The sequence below is a fragment of the Aulonocara stuartgranti genome (genome assembly GCF_965226115.1).
Source record: "Aulonocara stuartgranti genome assembly, chromosome: 12".
Taxonomy (NCBI): Eukaryota; Metazoa; Chordata; class Actinopteri; order Cichliformes; family Cichlidae; genus Aulonocara; species Aulonocara stuartgranti.
In genome coordinates, this window is record NC_138948.1 from 27,852,567 (window position 1) to 27,880,470 (window position 27,904).

Consider the following 27,904-nt stretch of genomic DNA (forward strand, 5'->3'; position numbering starts at 1 on the left):
CATATTTTTGCTTCCTCGGATTCAGAACGGGATCCGGGTTACACAGCAGGCTGCCGCGGTCGCCATGTTGCTGAATGAAATTAACTTAGCTTCAAAACAGTGAATAGCAGCTATCAATATCAAGATTTTATTTTTCGCAGAATAGCCCGTGTTGCAGTATGTGACCTATTGTAAATATGACTTAGGATTTACGAAACTACTACAGAATCCCCATTCCCTGTAAGTAACGCCGTTGAAGTAATAACTGTGTTTATTCATTGGTAGCTGGCCTGTTAGCAAAAACAAGCTAGTCAATAGCATCGGCTAGCACGGGTTATTGTAATTACTCAAAAGCCATACACAGTGTTATTGTAAATGTTACAGGTTAATTTTTACATTCCATATTACTCTATTTATATATATTTGGATCATCCATTCACCTAGACCTGATTGTTCCGATACCTGCATTTATTATTTTTCATCGCAGCTAACCTAAGCTAACGTTACGCCCCGGAGAAATTGTAGGCGGGTGAAGCTAACATGTTAACAAGCGCTGTAAATATAACACCGTATCAAGAAACGACTGCTCTACGGCTGTCGACTGGAAATGTTGGTTGTAAATGTAATGTTGTTCTTACGGTGTTGAAACGACTGGGTTTCACTAACTCGTAAATTTCTCAACGCTGTTATCAAGACGTCGTTGTCAAACGACGTTGGCGACACCTCGGTACCGTTAAGGTACATCAGCTTTGTTTTAAATGGTCGTTAGCTTTGGCGGAATCAGTATCAAACCAAATAAGCCATATCGTTTTTACCACAGGACAATGTGTATATGCTAGCTGGCGTTCACCTGTAAGTGCAAACAGATGTAAAAAATAAACAAAAGCTGTACGTCGGTAAAGATGCTCTGATAAGACCTCCACCTGAATAATTAAGGGGTGTATGTAGGTAACAGTCCATGTCTTTCTTGCACACGATATCAAACTTTAATGACATTCGAGATAAGATTTACTGATGGCAGTGACTGATTTTTGTCTGTGTCATTACTTGTGTGCTTGTTAAATGTTCAAAAATAGTGTATGGAGAAGCTAAAAGACTGATTATTTATAACTAGACACAGTGAAACAAAAGAAAAACGGCAACCCTGGAAGACATTACGTGGTTATTGCTACCAGGGTCTCCAGTTTATCACAGGAAATGGGTATTACAGAGACAATCCTTGGTCCTGATTTATGTCATTTCACATGAAGTTGTTGATATGTTGACATGTTATGGTTAATTTTCAGATATTTTCCTCCCAGATGACGAGCAAACTTTATTTCTACATCACATATAGTCATTAAAAAGTAAAAATAAATAAAAATCATTTTTACTCTCCTTTGTTCTTTTCACAGATTATTGTGTTTAAAGATTGTAACCGTATCACGCAATGCACCATGGAAGTGGATCACAGAATATGCAACGACCGCTTCAGAGACCCAAGTCTGTCAGCGGGTCAGAAACAGAGGAGCAGCAGTCGCAGCCGACCATGGCAACTACACAGCAGCAAGCTACAGTTAACCATCCTCAATCACCTGTGACCCCTTTTTCCTCTGCTGCCAGTCCTTCAGCTCCTCAGTCACCCAATTATCAGATAATCATGAGTCGTAGTCCAGCCGCTGGCCCGAACATGAACATAACATTACAAAATGTGGGACAGATGGTTACTGCTAACCAACAAATAACCCTAACCACACTTCCCATCCAGAACCCCGCATCCCCAGGATTCCAGCATACGACACCTCAGTGGAGGTTTGAGCATACTCCACCCTCCTACATCCAGGTCACCTCACCTGTGCCCCAGCCCATTCAACCTCAAAGTCCTACCCAGCATAGTCCAGCCTCTCTGCAAGGTGTGACGAGGCCAACAGCTCCTGCAGCAGCATTGGGTGTGCACGGACAGAGTCCGACACGTTTTGTTGACGCTGGCATGTTAGTGAGGCAAATCAGTTTAGGGAGTCAATCAGGCAGTGGTCACTTTGTTTACCAAGAGGGAACAGGACTGGCCCAGATTGCCCCAGCCACACCTGGTCAGGTACAGCTGGCCTCTCCAGGAGCGCCAGGGTCTGTGAGGGAACGACGGCTTTCTCAGCCTCATTCACAGACTGGCGGCACCATCCACCACCATGCACCTCAAAGTCCAGTGGCCACCACTCACTCAGCTCTGGGCAGCCCTGGTCATATCACCACCTCAAACCTACCTCCCCAGATCAGCAGTATCATTCAAGGACAGCTTAGAAACCCTTTGATATTTGAGAAGCCTCAACAAGGTGTGGTTTCTGGAGTAGGAACCACAGCCACATCATTCAGTATACCTTCCTCTATACCACCCTCTAGCCCATCCCTCACCAGTCCATCTCAAGGGATCCCCAGCAATTCTCTTGCACCCACCAGCATGACTGTGGGCACTGTAAAGAAGCAAGCTGCCAAGAAATTAGAGGAAATTGCTCCTTCCACACCAGAGATTGCTCAGCTGAGAAAACAGTGCTTGGAGCACCACACCAAGAAGATGGAGAATCTGAAAGAAGTGTTCAAAGAATATCTGATTGAACTTTTCTTCCTGCAGCACCTCCAAGGGAACATGATGGACTATCTAGCTTTTAAGAAGAAGCCTTGTGTTCCCTTGTATACTTACTTGAGACAGAGTGACTTGGACCTTGAAGACGAAGAGGAGGAAGAAGAACAGTCTGAGGTTATTAATGATGAGGTATTACATCAGCTGGCTCTTGGTCTGAGATCAAATGTGTATTTCTTTCCTGTCATTCTGTTGAATTTTGTTCCTCTTTCAATTTGGTGTCTTTTTTCAGGTAAAGGTTGTTACTGGAAAGGATGGCCAGGCAGTGACACCAGTTGCCATAGCAACACAGCTTCCTCCCAATGTTTCTGCAGCTTTCTCTACCCAACAGCAGTTTCAGGTGATAGAGGAGGCACTTATTTTAAACATTTATTTTAATGAAATTATCTATAATGCCCTTAAAGTCTCTTGAAAATATCTCACTAATTTCATGAGAGGCTGTTTTTGCAGGGACACCAAGGAGCTACTTCTGGCACCATTACAAACCCTGGAGACATTGATGCATTTAAAAGGCAACAGGCTATGGTGCAGGCAGGTAGGGCAAAGATCGTAAACTCCTGTTTTATGTTGCTTTGTTTTCTCCCCGTTTGCTTTGTTTTCTGTTTGTTTTCTTTTCTCCCTCTAATTGCTTCTGCTTTTAGATATTTGGCATCCTCTACTAGCGCTCTGTGTTGAAGTCTTAAACCGAGGAAGGAGAGGTGACCTGTACGGTCTTCAGAAGGTCATTGCTGTGTGCCGAGTGCTTTTTTTTGCGTTATGAGGGTATTGTGTGTTTTAAATCCCAGATCAGGCTAAGAGGCCCCGGATTGACGTTGGTCGCCATGGGCTGATTTTCCAGCATCCTGGTGTAGCTCCTTTAGGATCACCTGGCGTTCCACTCCAGCAGCTTATGCCAACTGCGCAAGGTAGGAGTGCTTCTACCAGGCCGTTCTGTGTTCTGTTCGATGCTGCTGGACCTATGGCCTTTGCTCATACTAAGGAGATGTTAAAAAGGGAATCACAACATTCATCTTCTACAAACAAACTCCAAGCAGCATCAACAAACAGATCTTCCATCTGCTGGATTTCTCAGCAGTCCTCAGGAAGTTCAGGCTTAAGCTCTCTCTGTCAGGATAAATGGGGAAGAAGACAATCCAAGTCTGAAGAATGAATAGCCACTCAATGGGAAGATGCCATGTCTTATGATTTTCTTTTTTTGTTTTAACTATTGATCACCTGTCGTCATCCATCTCTTCTTTTCTGAAGTTTGTTCCTGTTTGTCGTCTTTATTTGGAAAGACCTTCCCGTGCTGATGGATTTTCATCTTATCTGGCGGTGGATCACAGAAAGTGGGAAGCCTGTGGGAATGAATTCACTTTCCAATGGGTTTTGCTTGATCTCCCATTTTATGAATCCACATGTCATGCTTCCCTTTGGTTTCCCATCGTCATTCCCTCACACGCCCCTCTTCAATTGTCCGTCTTTGCGTGAGCCATCAACAGGAACTCAGAATCATCAGTCTTCAAGACTTTTTATTTATCTCATGTCCACTTTTAGTTTATTTCCTTCCATGTTTTTTCATGACATTTTGTTCTGACTTGGCTTCTTTCCCTCAGTCTAAGTAGGAGGGGAATCATTTGGAGGAGTTGTGTTCACGGCACAGGTGTTTGCGATTGTGGTGGTGTGGGTGTGTCAGGGCCAGGTGTTGATGGCGTCTAGGCAAGGTGGTGTGACGTGCAGGGAGGTAAGGCAGGTGATGCTTTAGTGTGCACAGCTCCGCTCAGGCCTGCTATCTGCAAGACCCCATGTCTGTCCTTTTGCTCACCTCTGTGCTTTGTCGCTATGTGAGGCATCCAGATGCCTTGGTTACGGCTAGAATGACATTGCTTCATGCATGCCAAACATACAGTGTTTTTGTGAGTGTCTGCTTTAGTTCTTTCCCCTTACTTCTCCCTGTCTCTTTGTTTTTTGAAGTTCTTTTTTTCATGTTTCTTTGTTACATTTTTTTTCTTTCTAAAACCTTTCTTCTTGCATGAGTAATTTTGAATGTTTTTTAACCACATTCTCTCAACATTTGAAATGCAAGGTTTTAGTTTTGCATTAATCAAAGTAGTATTTTATTTGAGAGACATGTAGATTTTCATATTGATTTCATTTCCTCTGTAATCATTTTGCTGTATGAGTTTCATTAGTTTCTGCTCTGATCATCAGGTAGTCGTAGACTCCTGTTAAGTACAGTACATGTAGTTCATTAAGAGAAGGTTCTGAGGAGCTCTTATAGCTGAAACTCAAACAAATGTTTAATAGTTAAAAGTACAATTTTATATTCTACCTTTTAGACTCAAAATATATAACTTCTATAAGGGGGTCTCTCAAATGAATATTAAGGGAAAGCTGCCGAACACTTAACGGCATCTATTAATCTGTATTGTAGGAACACAAAGGCATTTATTTAAAAAAACAAACCAAAAAAACTGCACATTGGACAATAACATTAACAACTCATTTTTTTTACCATTTGTCTCTGTGTCACTTTCTATACTACTCTTTTATCCTATACTTTGGTTACCATGTATACAGGCGGGATGCCGCCTACTCCTCAAGCAGTCCAGATCGCAGGACAGAAGCAGAACCAGCAACAGTACGACCCATCCAAAGGCCCTCCAGTGCAGAATGCAGCCAGCCTGCACACTCCACCTCCTCAGCTGCCTGGCAGGTTGCCACAAGGTGCCCCTCCTATGACAGGCTTGCCCATGACACTCTCCCAGCAGGCTCAGTTAGTAGAGAATCCAACTCAGCCAGGGGGTCAGCTGCAGGCACAGGTGAAGGTGCAGGCAGGGGCCGCAGTCCTGACCACAGTGAACCCCCACACACAGCTCCAGGCCCAGCTGCAGCATCAGATGCAGTCAGGTCTTCATCTCCAGTTGCAGCCCCAGCAGCAACAATCCCAGGCCATTCTGCAGTCCGGACAAGCGGTCAGTTTGTGTGACGTGGTCAGCCTCCATACAAATTGACTAAAAGACGATACTGTAAACTTGATATTACCAGTGTTTTTTCTTTGCTCTACAGACAGTAGCACTTGCTCGCCCCGGAACAGAGTCAAACCAGGCAGTTCAGAGGATTATGACCAACTCGGTATCAATGACATCTGTGTCTCCTGCTCCGCTCTCTGCTCTCAACTCTGTTCCAACCCCACATACTGCAAGTCCTCTTCGTCCTGTTGGTTCTAACGTCAACCCAAGCACCCAGTCAAAAATGACTGGAACCAATGGCATATCAGCGGTCAAAATAGGTGGCTTTGGTCAAAGCACAGCCGTGCAGCCTTCACAGGAGGGTTCTCAAGATAAGCAAGTGGAACAGGCCAAATTGGTGAGTACCATAGTTTGGATACAGATGTCAGCAGTTGGTTAAAAGCGTTGCCTGGAAAAGATTTGGTGCCTTTTAATGTTGTCATTGCATGTTTTTTGTTCTTTTCAAGTTTGTCATATTCCACATCAACAATTCCTGTTGATGTCCATTATTTTAATTTTTTTGATGTTCCGTTGTTGTGCATTGTTATAAATGTATTTAGTAAGTTTTAATCTTATCAACATATAAAGTCTAATGGACCAAATGATTGCCAGGAGAGTCAAGTGCATCAGCGCATATCTGAGTTAAGGAAGGAGGGCCAGTGGTCTGCCAGTAGGCTCCCTAAGCTTGTGGAAGCCTCACGTCCAAAGTCCCACTGGGACTATCTCCTGGAGGAGATGCAGTGGATGGCAGCTGACTTTGCGCAGGAAAGGAGGTGGAAGGAAGCTGCTGCTAAGAAGGTATGACAAACGTATAATAATTAACTGAAGAAAAGAAGGGTATATCACAAATTGACACAAAAACAAAAAGGAGGAAACCGTCAGAAAGACAAACTCGTGTCTTGTGTGTCTCTGCCACAGCTCGTTCGCACATGTGCCCGTTATCATCAAGAGCAGAAGAAAAGTGAAGAGCGATCAAAGAAAGAAAGGGAAATTCATCTTCGTCACATTGCCAGCACAATCGCCCGAGAGGTGGAATTCTTCTGGTCAAACATTGAACAGGTGTGTTTGTTTATTCTTATGTATAAAGGTTTCAGGACTTATAAAGATGCCAAATATCTGTTTTGAGTGAAACCCTTTCCCCATCAGGTCGTGGAAATCAAACTCCAGTTTGAAATTTATGAGAAGAGGCTCAAAGCACTTGGCTTACAAAAAGCCAAAGGTACGTCCCATTGAGCAGGTACTGAACATGAGAGACAGAACATTTGCTCTGTATCATCAGCTTTTACTTGCTGTTGCTCCTTGTTCCAAGCTAACACATGGTAGGTTATCTGGCCTGGGACAGTTCTTTTTCTATTAAACTTGTTTTATTTGCTTTACAGTATCCGGTCAGTCAGCAGCTGAGAAGGCTGATAAAGAGGTAGGTACTGCACTGGCATACCAATTAATAATAATAATATAGAAGCACATATCGTGTCTAAGATAGTTTTACAATTATACGTTTTCTTTTGTAGCAGGTGACCACTTCAGTTAGAAAAAGAAAATCTAGTTTGTCCTTGGTTGATGAAGACAGTAAGTGTCAAATAATCAAGGTATATATGATTAAAAACAGAGTAAATAAAAAACAAGGATTTATAAAGACTGATTTTCCTTTTAGTTACAGATGAAGAGAGCACCATCGAGGAACAGGAGGACATGGAAGGGGAAACGGACCACAAAGCAGAGTTGGTTGACCTTGCCAAAGATGGTACTTACTTTAATCTTTCTCTGTACTATTCTCTATTTGCAGATTCAGGATAAAGGAAGAGAAATTTATTAGTGTGTTATTGTCTTGCTACTGCTGTGTTTATTCAGTTAAATTAATTTTTGGTGTAATCTAATGGTGCTTAAAGGGACAAGCCTTGTTGGAGACTAGGTGATTTCATAAACTCCACTGTGAGCTTTGAGACACAACACCACACACATGTCATGTGCAGGCTGTGCCTCAATTAAGAATGTTGGTTAGAAGAACTCGTAAACATAATAAACCACCCACAACTGCATACCTACCTCTTAAAATACAACTGACTGTTTTGTTTTATTGACGGCACAGAGATCGGTGAATTTAAAGTTTGACCCACCATGGCAATAAACTGTTACAGAAATTTTGAAACAGCTTAGGTAGTCTACAGGCTAAGAGATAGTTATGTCAGGTGATTATATGGCAAATATGATTAGACTATTAATTTAATATTCCACTTTTCACAAATTATGCATCCAGTTCTACAGATAAGCATCACCTCTTGCTGAAGCTCCATAGTAATAGTATTGAATTTTCATCATTTTTCCACCTCTTGCATGAGTTGAATTGATTTCAGAAGATGAAACAGTATATGGTGGATCTTGATTGGCCACAGGATGGTGCTGAAATACATTGGCAGTTATATAGATGATTAAATTACTAACGCGCAGAATTATACATTTTTGAGTTTTTTGCTACTTAGTTAATTAAAACCAGCAATTATGAAGATTAATTATCTTTGTTTCATTTTTTTAAAAAACGTTTTTGTGTTCGTCTTGCAGCTGAGATGCCCCTTGATGCTTTGATGAAGCAATATGCCGGTGCCTATACTGACACCTTTGATTGGCCACAGCCTGGTTCTCACAGTGATGAGGATGAAATGGAAGAGACTGAAGGCAAGTTTGTAATTATAAAGTTCAACTGTGCAGATAATTTTTTGGGGGGGGGTTTTCCCGGCCATTTGTGAATGATGAGATTCCAACATACCTCCACTTAATTTTTATTTTCTAGAAATAGAATGTGCTATCAGTCCACCGGAGGCTGTGCTGATTGACTCCCTTCTGAGTGTGGACCAGTACCGCGGTGCTGACAAAGCCGCTTCCTCTGACTCTGATGGGAAACCCTGCAAAGACATAGCCGAAGTAGCTGCAGCCACAGAGCTCATCCTGCCCAAGGGCAGCTTCAGAACCACTTCATCTGTGAGACACATTCAGATACTCACAGTCACGCATTTAAACAAAAGAACATGTTTGTTTTGGTTTGTAGTTTTTTCAAACAAATTTTTTTATTCTCTCTTTTTTTTACTAGACCCGCAGCCCAGCTCCTTTTCTATTGCATGGGTTTCTGCGTGAGTATCAGCAGATTGGTGTGGACTGGCTTGTCAGCCTTTACAAGAAGCACCTCAATGGCATCTTAGCTGATGAGACGGGCCTTGGCAAGACTGTACAGACAGTTGCTTACATGGCCCACTTGGCTGGGCAAGAGGGTATGTTGGTGTTTGGTATTCTTTTTGTTTTACAATATTGAACCTTTTTCCTGTATTTATAAATTTTGACTGGGATAAAGACAACTGTGTTTTCACCACAGGCATCTGGGGGCCCCATCTCGTTGTGGTAAGAACATGCAAGTTGTTAAGTTGGGAGGTGGAGTTCAAGCGTTGGTGTCCTGGCCTTAAGATCCTCTTGTACCTTGGCAACAGAAGGGAACGGCGGTCTAAAAGAAGGGTAATTTCTTGTGTATTTAAATACAAAAATATCATTGATATAATATTAAAAAGTGCTTTGAGGTGACTGTTGTGATTCAGTGCTATATAAATAAAATTAAAGTGAACTGAAGAAAAAGTGTTTTTTAAGTTACCTGGTGTATATGGTTTTTGATCTGCAGTGGTGGGGGGAAGCCAACAGCTTCCATGTATGTGTTACATCCTACAAGCTGCTGATGAAAGACCAGAGTCATTTTCTAAAGAGAAGGTGGAGGCACCTAGTCCTGGATGAGGTGCAGCTCATCAAAAACATGACGGAGAAACATTGGGAAACAGTTTTTGCTCTCAGAAGGTAAGCTTCTAAAATGTTATTATTTCTAGTCAATGTGCATGTTGTTTTGGGTGAATTGCCTGATGAGATAAATTCAATGTGAGAAACTTTAAGGCTGTCTCTATGAAATTGCCCTAATTTTTTACTGGATCGTTAAAAAATTGCTCAGCTCAGAATGAATGACAGATATTTCTGTGCATTTTCTAGTGAGCAACGGATTCTCCTCATCAACACTCCTCTACAGAACACTCTTAAGGAGCTGTGGACCATGATCCACTTCCTTTTGCCAGGAATCACCAGGCCTTACTCTGATTTTCCTGTTAAGGCGGGCACAGACCAGAACCAGGATTACTGCCACAAGCTAGTCATCCGCCTACACAGGGTGGGTATACCACCAGCACTCTTCTATAAATCTGTGTTACTGTGGTGTTTTCCTTTAAATTAAATATGAAAACCCTGTTACTCGTAACTGTAGATGATTCAACCTTTCATCCTGAGGCGCTCGAAAAGGGATGTGGAGAAACAGCTTCCCAAGAAGTACGAGCACATCCTAAAATGCCGACTGTCGAACAGGCAGAAGAGCCTTTATGAGGATATCCTCACTCAATCAGGGTAAAATATTTACCCCTCTCTCACAGTTTCTTTTGACACACAGCCCAGTTTATGGTATAATAAAGTTTTGGAAAAATAGCACATCATGAACTGCAATTAGATAGTTCTTTTCATTTCTATTAGTGTGTATTATACATCCATGGGACATCAGATTTATATTAACCTGATCTTTCTGGTTAGAAAAGATACTTTATAATTTATAATTATATTGTGTCTGTTCTTTGGAGAAAACTGTAATGTGTCAAGGGAGACAGGTTTTGCACATGTCAGTTTTCTATAATCATTTCTTCTATGTGGCTGTGTTCCCCTAGAGCTCAGGAAGCACTGAAAACGGGTCATTTTGTCAGCGTGCTGCAGGTTTTGATGCAGTTACAGCGAGTTTGTAACCATCCTGAGCTGGTGGCACCCAGAGTGTCCAGTAGCTCCTATTTCTTCTCCTCTCTCGAATATAACGTGCCATCACTGGTGCTGGGAGCAATTCAGACTGATTCGAGTAAGGTAAGTGTTTTAGTAGCGCTGCCAAACATTGTTAATGTTAATGGTACCAAGAGCAGTCAGTAAGTACCTGTAATATAAAGTCAATCCATGACAAATTTGCATAATGACTAATCTTAAAGTGACTCTACACTGTTCCACTTCTGATATTTTATCTATTCCTAATTTATTATCTCCATAGATTGCCAACCTGTCCATATTTGATCTGATCAATAATGAGAACAGACTGACCCGGTATCAGACTGAAGAGGCAGTACCCAAACTAAAGGTTACTCAGCAGCTCATAGAAGAGATCTACAACAATCCAGATCCCCCGCCAAGGCCCAAACCATGTCCAATAAAACCAATGAGGTCTGCGATATAATCTTCAAATGCTCAGATAGAATGAAATGTTCTATGTAAAGATCTTAACAAGTTTTAAAATAAAATATAACCTCAGTATTATGGCATATTTAAATCCTGTGCATTTGTTTTTCTCTGATTAGATTGTTCCAGCCAGTGCAGTATGGCACAAAACCAGAGGGCCGCTTTGCCGCCTTTGCAAATGCAGCAGGTCAGCGTCCTCCAATGAGCTCTCCTGCTACTGGCACCTCTCCATCCATTAGTCAGGCAGGCCAGACCAGGGGCAAGTCCCTGGTCACTACTTCATCAACTGCAGCCACTGCTCCTGGTAAGATCATTTCAGGGGCCCTATCCAGTATAGGACAGGAAATTAGATTCTTACATTATCTAAAGGATTCCTGGTGGTGTCCACTTCAGACTTAAATAGTACCTTTTACCTCTCATATTGTTTTTTTTTTTCTTCACCTGTAAATAATGTGCCTAAACTAGTTTTAAGCTTGTGATGTGTGCAGTGTTATTTTGCATGATTTTGAGTGAGCCTAATGTACTGTTTAACAACTATTAATAGGTAGCCTTAGAGGCATACATTAGTGTTTGAAGCTCATTAAGAACTGTACTGCCTGCACATATTTTATGCACAGTGCTGCTATTTGAAAAAGTCAGATGCTTGTCCTTCAACTTGGTATACTTTGACTGAAAAGTTTTACTTTAAGGTTTCATATATTTAAATTTGTACTTCCATGCAGCAGTGGTGGGTTGGCAATATTGTTTTCCCCTGATATCAGCACAACCTTTATGGCAAGGCTGAATATAACACTCACTACTGGTTTCTGTCCTCAGTGACGACTGAGGATTAAGGAAAAGTCATTATATTTTAACAGAGGATGCAATGACAGCAATGGTAGACAAGTCCAATAAAGAGATGGAGGCAAAAGTCAAACATTGCAGACTTGGCTGTTACTGACTACACTTTCACAGATTGAGCTGACAGTTTAAACACACACATTTCCCATCACACCAGCTTTTACCATAGTGGTACACAAAATTCACAGATCAATAGTCATCTCAGTTTTTCAGTTATTTCAGACCAATGAATAGATGCAATGATACATTGACATATTTTTCATTCATATTTAAAAACAAGTTTCAGGTTCACATTCAGGTTTCTCTATTTAACTATAATTTCTAGTTTAATAATTAATTACCTTAGACACTGTCATACTGTCAACAACGCTGCCAAAAATAAAATATTAGATAAATAAAAATATCCATTAAGAGAAGTACACCATATGTATAATTGCAAATACATAAAGAGTGCAAATACATACGTTTAACAACATTCATTGACATTGCACACCATCTTCCATCTTTCAGTGCAAACACTGACAAGAGCTTGTGAAGTGTCAGATAGTTGCAGATGGAAGTTACGCCCGACTGTTCCCATTTCTGTCTTCTGGATCACTGGACATGCCCAAGTGTATCCATTCTTCCCGTACTGAGTAGTTGGGACCAATGCACATATTTTAAGTAAAAATGTTTGCAGTTATTATCATTGACATCAGTAACAGTCCTAATAGTCGTAGCTCAGTTGGCCCACCACTGCTGAAGGAATTTATGGAAAAACTGTTTGATCATACTGATTTGACTAAATATTGGGTTACCCCTAACATGGAGTCCCATACCCCATTGCCTTGTACTTTACAGTGGTTGGAGCAGCAGCTCAGAGAGCCCAGGCTACAACTCCTGTCAGCAGCAGCAACAGCACTGCAGCCTCCACTGTAGCCTCCTCTGGGAATAGTGGCATTGGACAGCATGTGTTGGGGGCTTCCCCTGTGGCCTTAGGCCAGAGCTTAGCTGGCACAGTTGTGGGATCTGTTGCTCCCAACAGCCAGCCTGGATTAACACAGGTCCCCAGGTCGACTTTAGCCCCCAGCCATGCCATCCAGCCCAGCTTAGTATCCCAGAGGCTGGTTCTTACATCCCAGGCCCAGGCACGGTTGCCTAGTAAGTGGCCTGCCCTCCCCCTCTGTCTCAGCATTTCCCCTCCACCTCTGGCACTACAGTACTGGCTGCTCTTCACTGAAGCCTTTACTCGAGGCACTGCTGATATGTGTTCACTCAGGAATTCTGGTTAAATATCTTGTATTGATTATGGTGGGGGGGGAAAAGTCCTCTAAAATTAGATCTGCAGCCATATCAGCAGCATCTCCACAGCCATAGCATTCCCCAGTTTCTTTCTTAAAACCTGCATGTACACTATGAATGTACACCACTGCACTATTTAACTTATGTTAAATCCTTGCACTTCCTTATAATATTTTTTTCTTCCACGTACTAATATTCTTTTGTCTCTTGCATCAGCCCAGCTGCAGGAAGAACTCCCAAAGCTTTGTTTCTGTTTTTGCTGTCTCTTTTATTGTTATTATTTTAGTCTGAGCTTCAGCATGAATACTAAGCATGTGAAAATGGCCCCACAGTCAAGACCTGAGAAACTGCAGTATTTAAATATATTTTTTAAAAATGAGAAAAATTTAATAAAACTAATTTATTTATATAAGTCTTAAATGGTTTCAGAAAACTTTTCAGAGTTTTCAGAAACCATTTGAATTTGGTTATTTTTCAAGTAAATTTTAGGTATGATTTTATCCTAGGATGTGTAAAAATCCTAATGTGTGCAGAAGTCAGATAAACTTCACTTAAGGATTCATGCTCCACCCCCCACAAGTAGAAAAGTCACTAGTTCGAACACCAGGCATTCAAGATAAAATCCGTGTGTCCATAAAGTGAAAATGTATCCCATCAACACCATGGCAAAGAAGGCCCTTAATCACAAGGGCGTCATTGGAGCTTCTTGATGGCCAAGACAGCAGACTGTACTGGTTATACTGGTCAGATTACAAAGGGTTTCATTCTCAGTGAATCTACTTTGAGTTTGTAGTACTTGTTTGGGGTAGACAAACATCCAAACACAACAACAAAGAAGAGGCTAAGCTGGGGGCTGTAAATCCATTGATCTCTTCTTGGAATTGGTTAAAATCAGCAGAGAAAATATATAAATGTAGCTAAGTATCTAAGACATGCTTTTAAGCCCCTTTTCCATTAGTATCTCCTTGGATCGACTCAGATCAACTCTACTTGGATTGACTGGTTTTCTATTACAGTTTAGTAACTCCTAATGTGCCTGGTGTGTGTCAGAGCATCCCACAACGTACTGACTGACCAGCCAATCGATCACATGCAGTCTGACGATGTCACATTTTACTACCTGTTCGGATCGCTTGGAACCCCGGACAAGCAGGTACTAAAAACGCACCTGGTCCCAGATACTTGGACCTAATGAAAAACCCTGAAAACCGTGGTGAACCGTGCTGAGTTGTTTGGAGTACGTACTAGTGATAGTAAAGGAAAAGAGGCTTTAGTAATCCACTCTTACAGTTTAACCACATCAAACGGATCTGCTATGGCTTTTGAGAGCGCTCTCCATCACCATCATCAAATAAAGAAATCTCTTTTTGGCAAATGCTGTTCCATTCTTGAGCAGATATTTATTATCAAGGTGCAGCAAAACTGTTCTGATGACACATGGTGGCCCAGTGTAACCCTAACCCTTAGACACTTTGTGTGTCCCTCCCTCCTCCCCTCCTCTTAATTAGTCACTTTTGAGTTTCAGGCTCCCTGTCTCACCTGAGGACTGTCCTTAGGCATTTTCTTCCCCTTCTGTTGCAGAGAGGAGCTGTGCTCGTTCCACTGATTAATCCACCCTGGTTCTGCATGTCTTGTCTTTTTTTTTCTTCACCCTTTAACTAACTCAGTATATTGCTTTGGAACCATAAAAAGACTTTTTAGTGCTATCTGTGTTAAAGTTTTTTTTTTTCTGTTAAAGGTGGAGATGTGGTGAAGATTGCCCAGCTGGCTAACATAGCAGGCAGTCAGAATCGAATCTCCCAGCCAGAGACCCCTGTTACTCTGCAGTTTCAGGGCAACAAGTTCACTTTGTCCCCAAGTCAGCTCCGTCAGCTCACCACTGGACAGCCCTTGCAGCTCCAAGGTACACTTGGTAATGTATATCCCATCGTCACACTTTCTTTCCTCTCCACATATTTTTCTTCGTTCCTTGTTTTGTGTCCAACTGACTCATCCATGTAATTCTGTTGCTTTTATTTGTTGTCAGCAAAAGGTTTTTGTAAATTTTAAGACATTATTATAATATTCTGGATGTTCCAATGTGTAAAACTCTTACCATATATTTACAACGTCCTTGGTCTGGTTCTGGTGCCTGACCTATGCCTTCACCTGTCAGACTCAACTAAGTGTGAAAAAAAGTCAGTTAGCAATTTAATATGTCTTGAATACAACTGCATTGAAATTTGTTTATTCGACTTTTGCTTTAATTCCTGTTTATGTCATCATTAAATCCTTCATTCAAAAACCACGACAGTTCTTTTAATTCTAGAATTTAGATTTTCACATTTCATGCCTGTGTTATTTTCTGAGTATGCGCCACTTAATTGGTTGCTTAATGTCTCATGCATTCAGGCAACATCCTGCAGATTGTGTCAGCTCCAGGGCAGCAGATTATTAGGCCCCAGGGATCCATGGTAATGCAGACAATGCCTCAAGCTGTTCCTGCCTCCAGTGCCTCAGCTACCCCTGCAGTGTCAACAGCTCAGCAAGGTGACTTGGAAACAGTGAAGACTCTGCATTATTGTTTCTACCTCTTAATCGGTTATTTTGAAAACAGCTGACATTATAATTACATCTGCCATTATAGTTCTGACAGTTGTGTGACATAATATGCCAGTAGGGCTGCCACAAACGATTATTTTGATTATTGACTAGTCACAGATTATTTTTGCGATTAGTCGACTAATCAGATCATGCATCCATTGGACGTACAACGTACAGCTTATTGCACCAGCGTGCGTCTCCGAAAACGTCGGAGCGCTTTTGAAAATATGTGGTGTCCTGATAAACTGAGTAGATATTTGAAGTTTACACGGCTACATTCTCGCCTGAAAATATGTTAAACGTTTATTTTGTGACCCAGAAAGAATAATAAGAGTAATATTAAAACTAATTAGCTGTCGCCATTGTTGGAAACTGAGCAGGGTCGCGCTATGAATTCTGGGATAGGTTGGGCCACGAAGTATACACCCAACCCATCCTTCAAATCTGGGAAAATGAAGCGCGCATTTGTCGGCTGCATTTGTCGGAGTCTTTGAATCTGGACAATTTTCGTTGTGTCACTGTAACGTAATCGGCCTACTAATGCAGGCACAGGAGGATATGGTTCCTGAATTTGGACACGGCTACGATACCGGACACTGCTTCTTCTTCTTTGGGGTTTAACGGCAGCTGGCATCCTTGTACATGCAGTGCTGCCATCTTCTGTTTCAGTCTGTTATTACACTCTTAAATACTACTACTTATTCCTGCGTCCTTTGGGATCTTACAACGCTTCAAACAACGCGTCGACTATTAAATTAGTCGTTGACGACCGTAATCGTGACTAGTCAACTAATCGTGGCAGCTCTATATGCGAGCTTGGGCATATAATTGCACCTCTTGTCCTCCTTTCCTTCTGTTGACACTGTGGGTTTTTTTGTTTTTTGTTTTTTGTTTTTAAGCGGTGAGTACAAATACAAATGCCACGTCAGCCCCCATCAAGCCGCCTCCTGCAGCTCACGCTGGTTCTCAGGTCAGCACATCACTTTGCAGAAAAATCCTATTTATAATTTCAGTTTTCTGTTTCATCAAATAATTTTAGTCTAGTCACATTACAGGAAGATCAGTTCTGATTGTACCATCTGTCACTGTGATACTCAGGAGTCGTCAGAAGAAAAGACTCAACTAATGAAAGAGCGATTGAGCCGTCTCTTCGAAGCAAATGAGCAGCGCTGCAGCCGCAGAGTGTTGTATGGGTCAGACCTGCTACAGGCATGCACTTTAGGTTCAGAGCCCGGTCACTCTGCCCTGACTGCTGGAGGCTGGAGCTGGGTGGGCAGAGAGAGCTGTATCAGAGCCCAGAGAACCTGCGTGGCTACCACCTCTGCATTGAAGTCCTCTCTGCACTCTGTGGACGACTGTCTGGAGGCTGCCAGCAGCCTTTTCAAAAGGTACTTGAGATTTGTTTGTTCTGTGTTGTTATAAATCCATTCCATGAATATTTTACAGCGTGTCCTAATATTTTCTTAAATTGTATTATAGCTACAAAGGTAAAAGAAATGACCAGCTAAGATTTTATTGTTGTATTGCAAATCAGTTTTTAATTTTTCCTCTTTTAATCCAAATATCTAATGAACATCTATGCTTATATGTGCTGCCTTTTAGACTGGTATGCATGGTGCCTCCAGCTGTGGCTTCAGCTCCTCACCTGTATGCAGCCGATCCCCCAGTTCCCTTCAGACTTGAGCAGAAGTCCCTTCGCCGTCGGCTTCAGGAGGCCTCTCTCCCTCACAGCGCAGACATCCACTTAGCATCCACACATCTCTTCTGTTGTCCTGACTTGCAGTTAATGCAAATGGACTCAGGTTAGTCCATGTAACACACCATTACACCTGGTTAAAACAAACAACTCTGACCTCTGATTTTGTTCATCAAAGGTGAAGAAGCACCTTGTTTTAGGCTGTAACTCAAGAACTGGTGCTAGTTTTTACAAGACTTCACAAGTTATTAGTATTCAACAAAACAAAAGTGCTAAATATTTATTTATATTCAATAATTTTGACTTTCACCATTATCATTTAAAATCAGCAAAAGATGAAACCTGCAGCTCTCTCTCCCTTTTTCATTGACTCTATGTTCACTTCCCTGTTGTTTCTCTTCAGTCTCTGGATTGCTTCATTGAGGGGAAAATGTAATTGGGGCCAAAAGTTTGACATATAACCACAAAAGCTGAGAAACCAACATGACAATTAAGAGAAATGTATTCTGTCTTTCTGTTCCTCACCCTCCAATCACATCTCTGCACCTACACATGCATTACTGTGTGACCGGAGTTATTGATGTTGACTAAAAGTAAAATACAAGAGTAGACAAACAAGAAATCCAGTCACTTCAGTCATAAACTTGAGAACAAAAGAATGGATACATAGAATATTAAACATGTTAATGCCCTATTAAACATAGGGCATTAACACATTTGATTGTAAAAAGAGGTACCAGAGCCATATAACTAGGTGTCAGTGACCTGTGATGACTGTCAGTCATCAGTGACACACAAGCCACAGCAAGCTAGAACTGTCACACCTATTCTTTTAAAGCTCTATACGGTGTTCTTACTAAAAACATCACAGAAAAAAGGTTCCAGGTAAGGACAAATATCTCCTGCTTACACAGGCTGAGTGACTCCTCTCACGTTTTGCCTTGGATCTGCCTTGGATAATAACATGATATTTTTCTTTCCCAAAGGTAAACTGGAAGCTCTTGCCATCCTGCTGCAGAAGCTGAAGTCAGAGAGTCGCCGTGTCCTCATCTTTACACAGATGTTGAAGATGCTGGACATCCTGGAGGCCTTCCTAGATTACAGACAGCTCACTTACGTGCGCATTGATGAGAGCTTCAGTTGTGATGAAAGACAGGTAAAATCACACCACATTGGATTTGTTCCTTATAAACATTTTTGCTGAAATCAAGTTTAAAGAAATGAATGTTGACAGAGGGTCTTGTCATTTTAAATATTTTAATGTGAATTAAACTATTTTCCCCCTTATCTGTCTTTTTTTATTAGTTCATGTTTGTGTGGAGGGGATCTTTGAGTTAATTTGTTTTCAATTACAAATAAGCTATAGATGCAGGCAACTAAGGCTACGTTCACACTGCAGGCGAAAGCGCATCAAATACGATTTTTTATTTTTTTTATTTTTTTTTTTGGACCCTATGCGACCCATATCCGATCATGGTATGACAGTGTGAACGGCACAAATCCGATATTTTCATATCCGATCTGGGTCACTTTCATATGTGGTACTGAATCCGATACATATCCGATGTTTTAGAAAGCGACTGCTGTTTGAATGGTCATGTCGCATTAAATCCGTCTTTTACGTCACTGACACAAGACAGACGCCAATTATCAGCGCCAGAGAACCGCCCAAGAAGACATCGTGAACACTTCCTGGCCATCCCATGTAGATGTCAGTGAAAATGTTGGGAAGACAACGTTGGAGAAACGTGAACATTTTATTTGTACTGTATAATCTGCAGATTCTGACAGAAATCTACAACTATCCTTTGAAGCACCGCTCCTCTAAAACAGCAATAAGGATAATTATTAGGTTACATTTACATTATTATGTAAATAACAAAATAACTTGAAGCAAAAATTGGGAAACCTAAAGTCCGAAGTCTTTATATTAAGGGCCATCAGTCAAACAATATTGTTTGCTCTGGGTCTAAACAGAGCGCGTTGTGTGTGACATCTTCTTTTGCGCATGCGGGCCGCTTTGAGGGTTCACACTACAGAGCGTTTGCTGGTTGCATTTTATTTGTAGTGTGAACGAGCAGACAAAAAAAATCTGATTTGATCAAAAAATCGGAATTGAGCATTAACACCTGCAGTGTGAACATAGCCTTACTGACAACAGCAGTCTCAAAAATAAACAATGAAGATAAAAATGTCTAAAGCATCTGTTTCATATTAGAAAGGATAGTTTGTATATTTACATGGCAAAGTAAATGCATGAGTACATCGTGTTTTAAAAATAAACTGCGCTGTCAACTACTTCTTCAACTCTGTTCATTCGTTGCGTGCCTGCAGGAAAATATGAAGAAGTTCAACAGGAACAGGCAGGTGTTCTGCAGCATCCTCACCAACCGCTGCTGTTCTGCAGTTGGGACTGTGTTTGACGCAGACACCATCATCTTCTACGACACAGACCTCAATCCCAGCATGGACGCACGCACCCAGGAGTGGTGCGACAAAATAGGGCGTTCCAAGGATATTCACATATACAGGTGATATTATAAAAACAAGGCATTCTGATTTTGTTTCTATTTTTGTGCTCCTTATTCCGCCCCCAGATAAAACAGTTTTACCTTATAACAGTGTTACTGAAGGACTCGACTTGCGGTTTTATTTACTTTTGCATGTCCCAAGGTTGGAGAGTGGGAATTCTATTGAGGAGAAGCTCCTGAAGAATGGTACCAAGGACCTGATAAGAGAGGTGGCTGCTCAGGGTACTGACTACACCTTGGCTTTCCTCACTCAAGTAAGATAAACTCACTGAAGCTTCTACCGATATTCAGACTATAAATATATGGAAAAAAGGTTTAGATCCCGCATTATTTAGTTCTACCCAAGACATGAAATAACTGTCCTGATATTGTGTGTTTGTAGCGGACAATCCAGGATTTGTTTGAAGTGGAGGCAGGCTCGGGAGAGAAGGTGGAGGAGTTTGTCGTCCTTCACCAGGAGCCTTCAGCCTCTGAGGCCATCTCTCCCAGAGTAGCTAGACCATACATCCAGGCTCTCCAAAGCATAAACTTGGATGCCCTGTCAGAAGATGAAGAGCCGCATCGGCAAAAGCAGGAGGACGAGTTGCCAGACCAGGAGTCAACAGAGCGGGACCAGGAGTCAGAAATCCACGCCAAAGAAGAGCCTGCTCAGATAGAAGAGCTTAATGCAGTCATGGAACAGGTGGGTTTGCTTATTTTTTAATTAATATATGCAGCTTGAAAACTGGTTAAGCAAAACTAAATTACCATAACATTAAACGCTGGTTTGTTTTGTTTTTTCATTCACTCATCATTGAAACAGCTTACACCTATCGAAAGATATGCCCTGCATTATTTGGAGTACCTCCACGTCAGCGATGATGAAAAAGCTCTAAGGGTGAGAGTTAAGGCACATCTTTACAGATTAATTGCAGTGAAAATGTGGAAATTTGTTCATGAACAGGTTTTTATTTTTGTTGTTTTGTTCCTCAGGAGAAGTTGGAGTGTTCAAAGAGAAGCTGGGAGCTGCAGCAGTTGCAAAGGTTGAAGGAGGAGGAGCAACAGCAGCACATGATGGAGGGAGATGAAGATCTCTTCACCTACACCAGAGAGGATGCCTACAACATGGTGGGTGGGACGGTTTGATCTCTGCTAATCAAGCAAGAAGTGGTGCGTGGATTATTGTGCTGTAGTTGACCTGAACCTTTTCTCTGTACTTCAACAGGAGTATGTGTTTGATGCGGAGGATGGCCACACAGAAATTATGCCGGTAAGATGCCACATGTGACCTTATCTGTAAATGTTTACACAGATTCTTGAATGATGCAGACACCTGTATCTCTTCCTCATTCAATGTACTTACATTGAGCCACAACGTGAAATCCTATTTTTGCCTTTGGACGGTTTTTGACATGTGGTTTTCCACCATAGCTTTGGACTCCACCCACACCACCACAGGATGACAACGATATCTACATTGATTCTGTAATGATGCTGATGTATGACACCACACCCATGCCAGAGTCCAAGTTGCCTCCTGTCTACATTCGCAAGGAGCATAAGAGACTGAAGATGGATCCCTCAGGTAAGAAAATATCTCTCCTTTTAGAGAAGTTGTAAATCTTGGGTTAAAGACCAGAAGAATGGACAAAATGCAAAAGTATCATTGCAAGTTTGTTTGGTTTTCTCCCCTAACTTGAGTGTGTTTCTTCAGCAGCAGCCAGAAAGAAGAAAAAGGGCCACGGGGAGACGGTCATTCCTCCCCGTTCCCTTTTTGAAAAAGCCAGTATGCTCAAAGTTCGCCGTGAGGTTAAAGACCAGAAAAAGAATTTCTCCCTCAAGCAGCAGGCACCCTTTGCCAAGCCCCTCCCCTCGCTGGCTAAACCTGCCACGGAGGCAGGGCAGGACAATCCAGAGTGGCTCATCAGTGAAGACTGGGCCCTGCTTCAGGTACTGGCTTTATTTACTCCTGCCTCCATGATGCTCTAAGCATCGTTAATCCATCCTGTGTTGCATTTCAGTTAACATGTTATCTTTGCTGTGTGTCCGTTAGGCTGTGAAGCAGCTGTTGGAGTTGCCGCTCAACCTGACAATCGTGTCTCCTGCGCACACTCCTAACTGGGATCTGGTGAGTGATGTGGTGAACTCCTGCAGTCGCATCTACCGCTCACCCAAACAGTGTCGCAATCGCTACGAGAACGTCATCATTCCCAGGGAAGAGGGCAAGGTAATGAAAACAGGGTCATGTACTTTACTGTCTTGCACACATTTTGCTTGTTTGTCTCAACAATCACTCTTGGGTTTTTTTCCTTTTCTTTTTTTTTTTAAGTTGGTGTATGAGGCAAACCCCAAGAAGAAAACCAAGAGTATATACAAGGTACTCTGTCTTGCTTGGTCTTTGCGTTCAGCCGTTATTTCTTCTTGAATTCTGGGGATCATTTTTATTCTTTTTGTGTGTCCACGTTTAGTCTAAGAACAGCCGTCCTCTGAGGACCTGTCAGATCTACACACAGGATGACAATGCCACTCACATCCAGCTCTACAACAGCCGCTTTGAACTCATGAAGATCATTGCCAGCAAGAGAAGCCCACCAATCAAACCACTGTAAGTACCGAGAATTTGAAAAAAAAAAACCTACATTAACAAAATAAAAAAAATGTAGTGCAATTATGTTGAGATAAGATATTGCCGTTTAAATGCATTCATCTATACTGCTTACAGACTCGGCATGAATCCATTTCAGAAGAACCCCAAGCATGCGTCTGTCTTGGCAGAAAGGTGCGACTTAAGTTTGTAATCACTGGGAATCAAAACCTGAAATCATTAAGCAAACAAAGAAGTGTAAGGTTTTATTTTTTTCTCATTTTCAGTGGGATCAGCTACGATAAGCCGCTACCTCCCATCCAGGTGGCATCTCAGCGGGCTGAAAGGATTGCCAAAGAGAAAAAGGTGCTTATCAGCAGTGTGCCTCCACTTGTGTTTTTATTTATCCAGGTGCTATGCCATGCTAGGAGAATGTAAGACTTATTACAGCAAATGTCTGTGAATAATTCTTTAGGTGTTGAGAGAAATCTGGTTAATATTAGTTTCCACCTGTCAGGACAGTTTTCATGCATGCGGTGCACAAAGGTAGTAGTCTACACACTGTAGCTGTTGGATTTAAAAGCAATTATGCTATTATCTAGATATAAATCAGTGATCACTCCAAATGTTTTAATAGTATAAAAATTGGAGAAAAAAAACAAGAGTGAACTACTAAAAACAGACTACCATGCATCATCTTCAGTCTGGTTTTCATCCATCTTTACAAATATATTTGCTTTTGTGTTGCCTCCATGCATTGTTTGTGGATGTGTGTGTTTGCAGGCTCTTGCAGAGCAACAGAAGGCTCAGCAGTTGGCCCAGCAGCAGACTGGAGCCCCCCAGGCTCAGGCCGCACCTGGCCAAGCCCAGGCTCCTGCTTCTGGCCAGGCCCAGGTCCCTCAGGCTGCAGCAGTCGCCGGAGCTCCTGCTGTGCCTAACGCCGTACTGGTGAGACTCAGTAGTTGAGCTATATGTTTTTACATAGTCAGATCCAAAACGAGCTAATGGAAACTTTAAACATGCTTATCATGTTTCACAGGCTGGGGGCATAAAAAATTCCACTGTGGGCACTACCATTCAGGCTGGTATGTACACACACACACACACACACACACACACACATATATATGGTTTAGATTACAGTGCAGCTTGTGTCCCAGTACTTAATTCCTTTCACTTTGTTTCTTCTAGCCACTGTTGGGGGGAATGTGATTGTCAACACAATAGCTGGAGTTCCTCAAAGCCCTTTCCAGCCCAACAAACGCCTGGCGTCTTCGGTCATGCCAGGAACGCTGTCTGTGAGTCTGGTGACCTGGCACTATTAACATACAGTGATATAAATAGTATTTGGATTGGAATAAAGCAGCAAACTCAGTCATCGAAACCTTTATTCATACTATCGCTGTTATTTTGATTAATGTAGCCTGCAGGTACAGCTGGAGCACAGGTGGTCCATGCACAACAGAGGACTGTGACAGCTACTGCTGCCCCGGCTGAGGTGGTTGCCATAGCTACAGGTCAGGCTGTTAGAGCGGTTACCCCAGTGACAGCATCTGCAGTAGTTTCTACCACTATGAGCCCAGTGCGCTCACTGGTCACTCAGGTCACACCAGGTAACGAGCTTATCACTGGCTTTTCTCAGGTGCACATTTTGTTTTACAGCCCTGACCTTTTCTCTGTCCTTTTTCATGCATCGACTGTGCTGTCTCAAGGAAAGCCAATCAGCGCAGCCCAGCTCCATGTGCTCAGACAGCATCTGCCACAGGCTACATCCCCTCAGATGAAAGCCGTTAGCAAAGCCCAGGTACGTCACTACCACCTTTGTAGAATAACTACACCAAATGCAACAGTAACAGTCGCTTATAGAAAAAGTCATTTCATCTCTTGCATAAGGTGGACCTGTGGTTATGATTAGACAGATGTTAATAATAATAATTGACAGATGACAATATTTCCGTTTTACCCACTAAACAATGCAGTGCACTATTTTCTCAATGTGTGTAAGTATGACCTCTAAGTTAACTTGCATGGAAATATCTGTGTGACTTTTTTCTTCTTTTTTTTCTTATTTTTAAGGTGCACAAGCAAAAGTTGCAGCAACAGGCAACAGCAACTCAGGGCCAACAGGCTGCAGGGGCCCAGCAGGCCGCACAGGTGCCAGCTGCACAGACTGTACAAGCTAATCCTCAGCTAGCAGCTGTGACAACACAACGACCTGTGCTGGCCACCAACCTGCAGATGGGCAGATTGGTAAGATTAGAGAAATAGTGATTAGATATTGATGCAGTTGTGCAATACAACAACATAAATGCTATTTTCAGCATATATTATCAACAGAGATCTAAAAGATATAACATTAAGAGAGACTATTACAATTCACTGGTGGATCCCCAGAAACACTGCCCTCCGCTTATGTTAGTGATTGAGCTTGTGCCACCTTTCTTACTCTTGTTCTTTTCACCCTGCAGACTGCTCGAGTACCCAATCAGAGCCAGATTCAGGCCCAGGCAGGACAGACAGCTCAGGTGACTCTGACCAAGCCTCCTGTAGTTTCTGTGCCAGCTGTGGTCTCATCAGCCGGAGTCACTACATTGCCAGTGACTGTAGCAGGCATTAGTGTGGCTATCGGTCAGGCCCAGAAAACAGGTGTGTTGAAATTCTTGAATTGCATACATCACAAGATGCAACAGTATTTGCTGCTGACTATACCTGCATCATTTGGATTGGAAACCCTTTTATAGTAGCAAAATGTATGTTCTCATCATCACGATCTTCTAATATGTCTTTTAATCTGACGCACTTTCTCCGTTCTGTCAGGTGTCCCCTTCCAACAGATGCAGGTCCAGCAGCTGATTCAGATGAAGAAACAGCAGCAGACAGTTCAGGTGGCAGCTGCACCCCAGCAGAAGGCAGGGCAGCCACAGCCAGGACAGGCCACTGTACAGCAAAAGGTAATGTCTTTGTTTACATATAGAGATTTGTGTTTATTGAGAGTATCAGGAAGTAATAGTTCACTAGTAATATTACTGTATTCAATAGAGCCAGTCACAGTATTTAATGTATTTTCATTTCCCTTAGATTGGCACACAGCAAGTGACAGTCCAGACCGCCCAGCAAGGTCAGCAGCCACAGCAAAAGGTGACCTATACCACCACCCAACTCCAATCGGGAATCAAGACCCAGTTCTTCGCTACATCGCTCCCCCAGGGCCAGAAACCAGCTGGACCCCAGCAAATCCAGGTGCATCATCAGTGGCAACCCATACAACAGAGTACTTTCAGTGAAATATCGAGATTGTGTGTATGTTAAAATTTTGTTGTTTACTGCTCATATCAGCTGCCTAAGATCCCGCAAATAGTGCAGCAGCAACCAACTGTGGCCAATATTCAACAACTTGTGTCTTCTCCTCAGCAGGTAAGAATTTAAGGCTTTTTACTAGATTGATTCTACAGACATTGGAATAACCATCACTGCAGGCTTTCACGTGTGCTGCCATTGACAAAATGCTTATATTTGATGTCCTCACTGGTGACAGCTGCAACTGAATGTTTTGTGTTTTCAAGTTGTCCATCCCATTCACCCTCTCACAAATATAAATAATCTATTTTATTACATCTGGCACAATTGTTGTCTTACATGTGAATGAACTGATAAAGTATGAGGTCAAGGTGGGACCTTGCAAAACTCTTTGGCCATAACTCAAGGATTTGGACACTAATTAAAAGGCTTAAAATTCTCCAGCACAGAATTCCAGCTCGAGGCCAGGTTGACATTAATAAATAGTTAATATTGTTTGAAAGGGTTTTTTTGTTCTGTTTTGTTTTTTCACACGGTCACTCAAGCAGGAATCTAGTTTCCTATATTTACAGCAATAAATAGGCTGTTCATTTGTTGCACACAGTTAAGAGATTAAAGGAGGAGGGAGCATTAAAAGTTTGAAAGATGGGCATGTTTTGTCCTTTGAGGCTTGTATTTAGAACCAATTGTAGACTACAGCTTTCAGCTGAAACCAAGGGTGACTGTTTGGATCGTGTGAACGAGGATTCACGTTTAGCAACAAATAGATGTGCTCTTGTCTTTGTGAAAGGGGTCATGCTATCATCCGTCACGCTTACAGCACTGTGCTGTTTTAATTCATCATTGATGTGAAGTTATGCACAATTTGGTGAAGCTGACCAGAGTGTGTAGGGTAAAATATCAGATGAGATTTCTGTGGGGTCACTTTGTTTTGTTGTCTTTGTCACACTGAACCTTTTGACAGTTCATTTTCATTTCTGATTTTATTTGATTCATCACCGATTTTCTTAGCTTTGATATGCAGGAGAAAGGTTCGTATCAGATCTTTGAGACAGGATGGAAATGTTTAGTCTGTGTTGTTTCTCTTTAGATCCAGGCTCAGCCTCAGACTGTGACTCTGACCCAGGCTGCCACATCAGCTCCCGCTCAGGTGCAGATGATTCCCGCTGGTACGGCAACAGCCCAGGTGGTCCAGCAGAAGATCATCCAGCAACAGGTGGTGACCGCAGCCGCCTCACCCCAGATCCAGACACCACCTCCACACAGCCCAGCCCAGCAGCCCGCTGCAACCACTACTGCCGAGTCCCCGGTGCAGCAGTCTGCTCAGCCACAGCAGGCCTCCAAGGGTCAGGCTCGCCAGGGGGGCATCAGAGCCAAAACCCCTGCCAAGCCCAGTGGGGGAAGCAGTTAGGAGATACACACTAATGAGACTGTATGTACCGAGCGTTTTCCCGCAGTACAATGACGAGGTCGTGCTTTCTTGTGGATCCTGCAACAACAACAAACCTTTACTTTACTCCAACCTCTCTAATCTTGTGTTCAACATGATTTCAGTGCTTGTATCTAAATCATTCTGGGAGATCAATCATGATGCTTCTGCCAATAATTCTGCTGGGATCCATAACTATCTCTCACTTGATCAATAACATTCTGCTCTTCATTTGTTTGTTGTAGAGCGTTTCTCGAAATTTCCCCCACACCTACCACATAATCTCACCGTATGACAGCAGTCACGCCTTCTGCACAGTGGTTATATGACTCAACAGATGTATGAGGCTGAGGATTATGGGTGATTTTTGTTTGTTTGGTTGGTTGGTTTTTTTTTGCATTGGGAAATGAGCTCTCTATTAGAATAAGTGTATTCATAAATAGTCTTGTTTTATGTCCAATTCTCTTGTTGTCTATAGATACTGAATGGAGAATAATGCACGTTCCTTTAGTCTTTTTTTTTTTTTTTTTTTTTTTATTATTATTTCAGCAAATACACTGTAAACATGTACTTTAGTATTTTGTTTCCTCATAAATTCTCCTTTTTTTATTGATGTGAAAGGAAAAAAAACATGTAAATATCAACAGCGGACATTTGTACTTGTAAAGTAGTTGTGTTTTCATTGGATTTTTCAGCCCAATTGTAATAAAGTGTTTTGTTTTTATACACAAATTCATCTTTTCCTTTCATTAAATCGTTGTAAGTACTTTGAAATCTTGTGACTTCTTACATCTTATTTCAGCACACATCCTCTTTTG

At 42.0% G+C, this 27,904-nt stretch overlaps 1 protein-coding gene across 6 annotated transcripts; it reads left to right on the forward strand.

The window, feature by feature from the left end:
• ep400 (E1A binding protein p400) lies at nucleotides 1-27,860 on the forward strand. Of its 6 annotated transcripts, none has more exons than XM_082555900.1 (53): nucleotides 1-219; nucleotides 1,374-2,725; nucleotides 2,826-2,933; nucleotides 3,044-3,128; nucleotides 5,153-5,547; nucleotides 5,642-5,941; nucleotides 6,196-6,381; nucleotides 6,502-6,642; nucleotides 6,730-6,802; nucleotides 6,963-7,000; nucleotides 7,095-7,152; nucleotides 7,238-7,327; nucleotides 8,143-8,256; nucleotides 8,372-8,559; nucleotides 8,669-8,846; nucleotides 8,948-9,084; nucleotides 9,245-9,414; nucleotides 9,601-9,775; nucleotides 9,869-10,005; nucleotides 10,317-10,503; nucleotides 10,682-10,851; nucleotides 10,986-11,170; nucleotides 12,547-12,846; nucleotides 14,726-14,899; nucleotides 15,379-15,516; nucleotides 16,470-16,540; nucleotides 16,669-16,958; nucleotides 17,173-17,372; nucleotides 18,253-18,422; nucleotides 19,601-19,797; nucleotides 19,940-20,051; nucleotides 20,180-20,479; nucleotides 20,600-20,674; nucleotides 20,770-20,904; nucleotides 21,002-21,046; nucleotides 21,208-21,361; nucleotides 21,491-21,726; nucleotides 21,830-22,003; nucleotides 22,106-22,153; nucleotides 22,245-22,381; nucleotides 22,499-22,555; nucleotides 22,648-22,726; nucleotides 23,144-23,308; nucleotides 23,400-23,445; nucleotides 23,552-23,658; nucleotides 23,784-23,973; nucleotides 24,073-24,164; nucleotides 24,437-24,610; nucleotides 24,829-25,006; nucleotides 25,178-25,311; nucleotides 25,439-25,600; nucleotides 25,697-25,774; nucleotides 26,748-27,860. In XM_082555900.1, exons 2-53 carry the CDS (start codon nucleotides 1,409-1,411, stop codon nucleotides 27,066-27,068), a joined length of 9,171 nt encoding a protein of 3,056 aa, XP_082412026.1. In that variant the 5' UTR covers nucleotides 1-219; nucleotides 1,374-1,408; the 3' UTR covers nucleotides 27,069-27,860. The 6 variants fall into 6 exon arrangements, with proteins under 6 accessions (XP_082412026.1, XP_082412027.1, XP_082412028.1 ...); XM_082555901.1 differs by having other exon boundaries at nucleotides 21,494-21,726; XM_082555902.1 differs by having other exon boundaries at nucleotides 14,726-14,890.
• Nucleotides 27,861-27,904: the final 44 nt, after the last annotated feature.

Bases quoted from the DNA above. Each gene is read 5' to 3' on its own strand.
- ep400 (XM_082555900.1), top strand. From the start codon at position 1,409: ATGCACCATGGAAGTGGATCACAGAATATGCAACGACCGCTTCAGAGA. The intron at 7,001-7,094 runs GTAGGTACTGCA...TTTCTTTTGTAG, and splicing joins CTGAGAAGGCTGATAAAGAG to CAGGTGACCACTTCAGTTAG. The intron at 16,541-16,668 runs GTCAGCACATCA...TGTGATACTCAG, and splicing joins CAGCTCACGCTGGTTCTCAG to GAGTCGTCAGAAGAAAAGAC.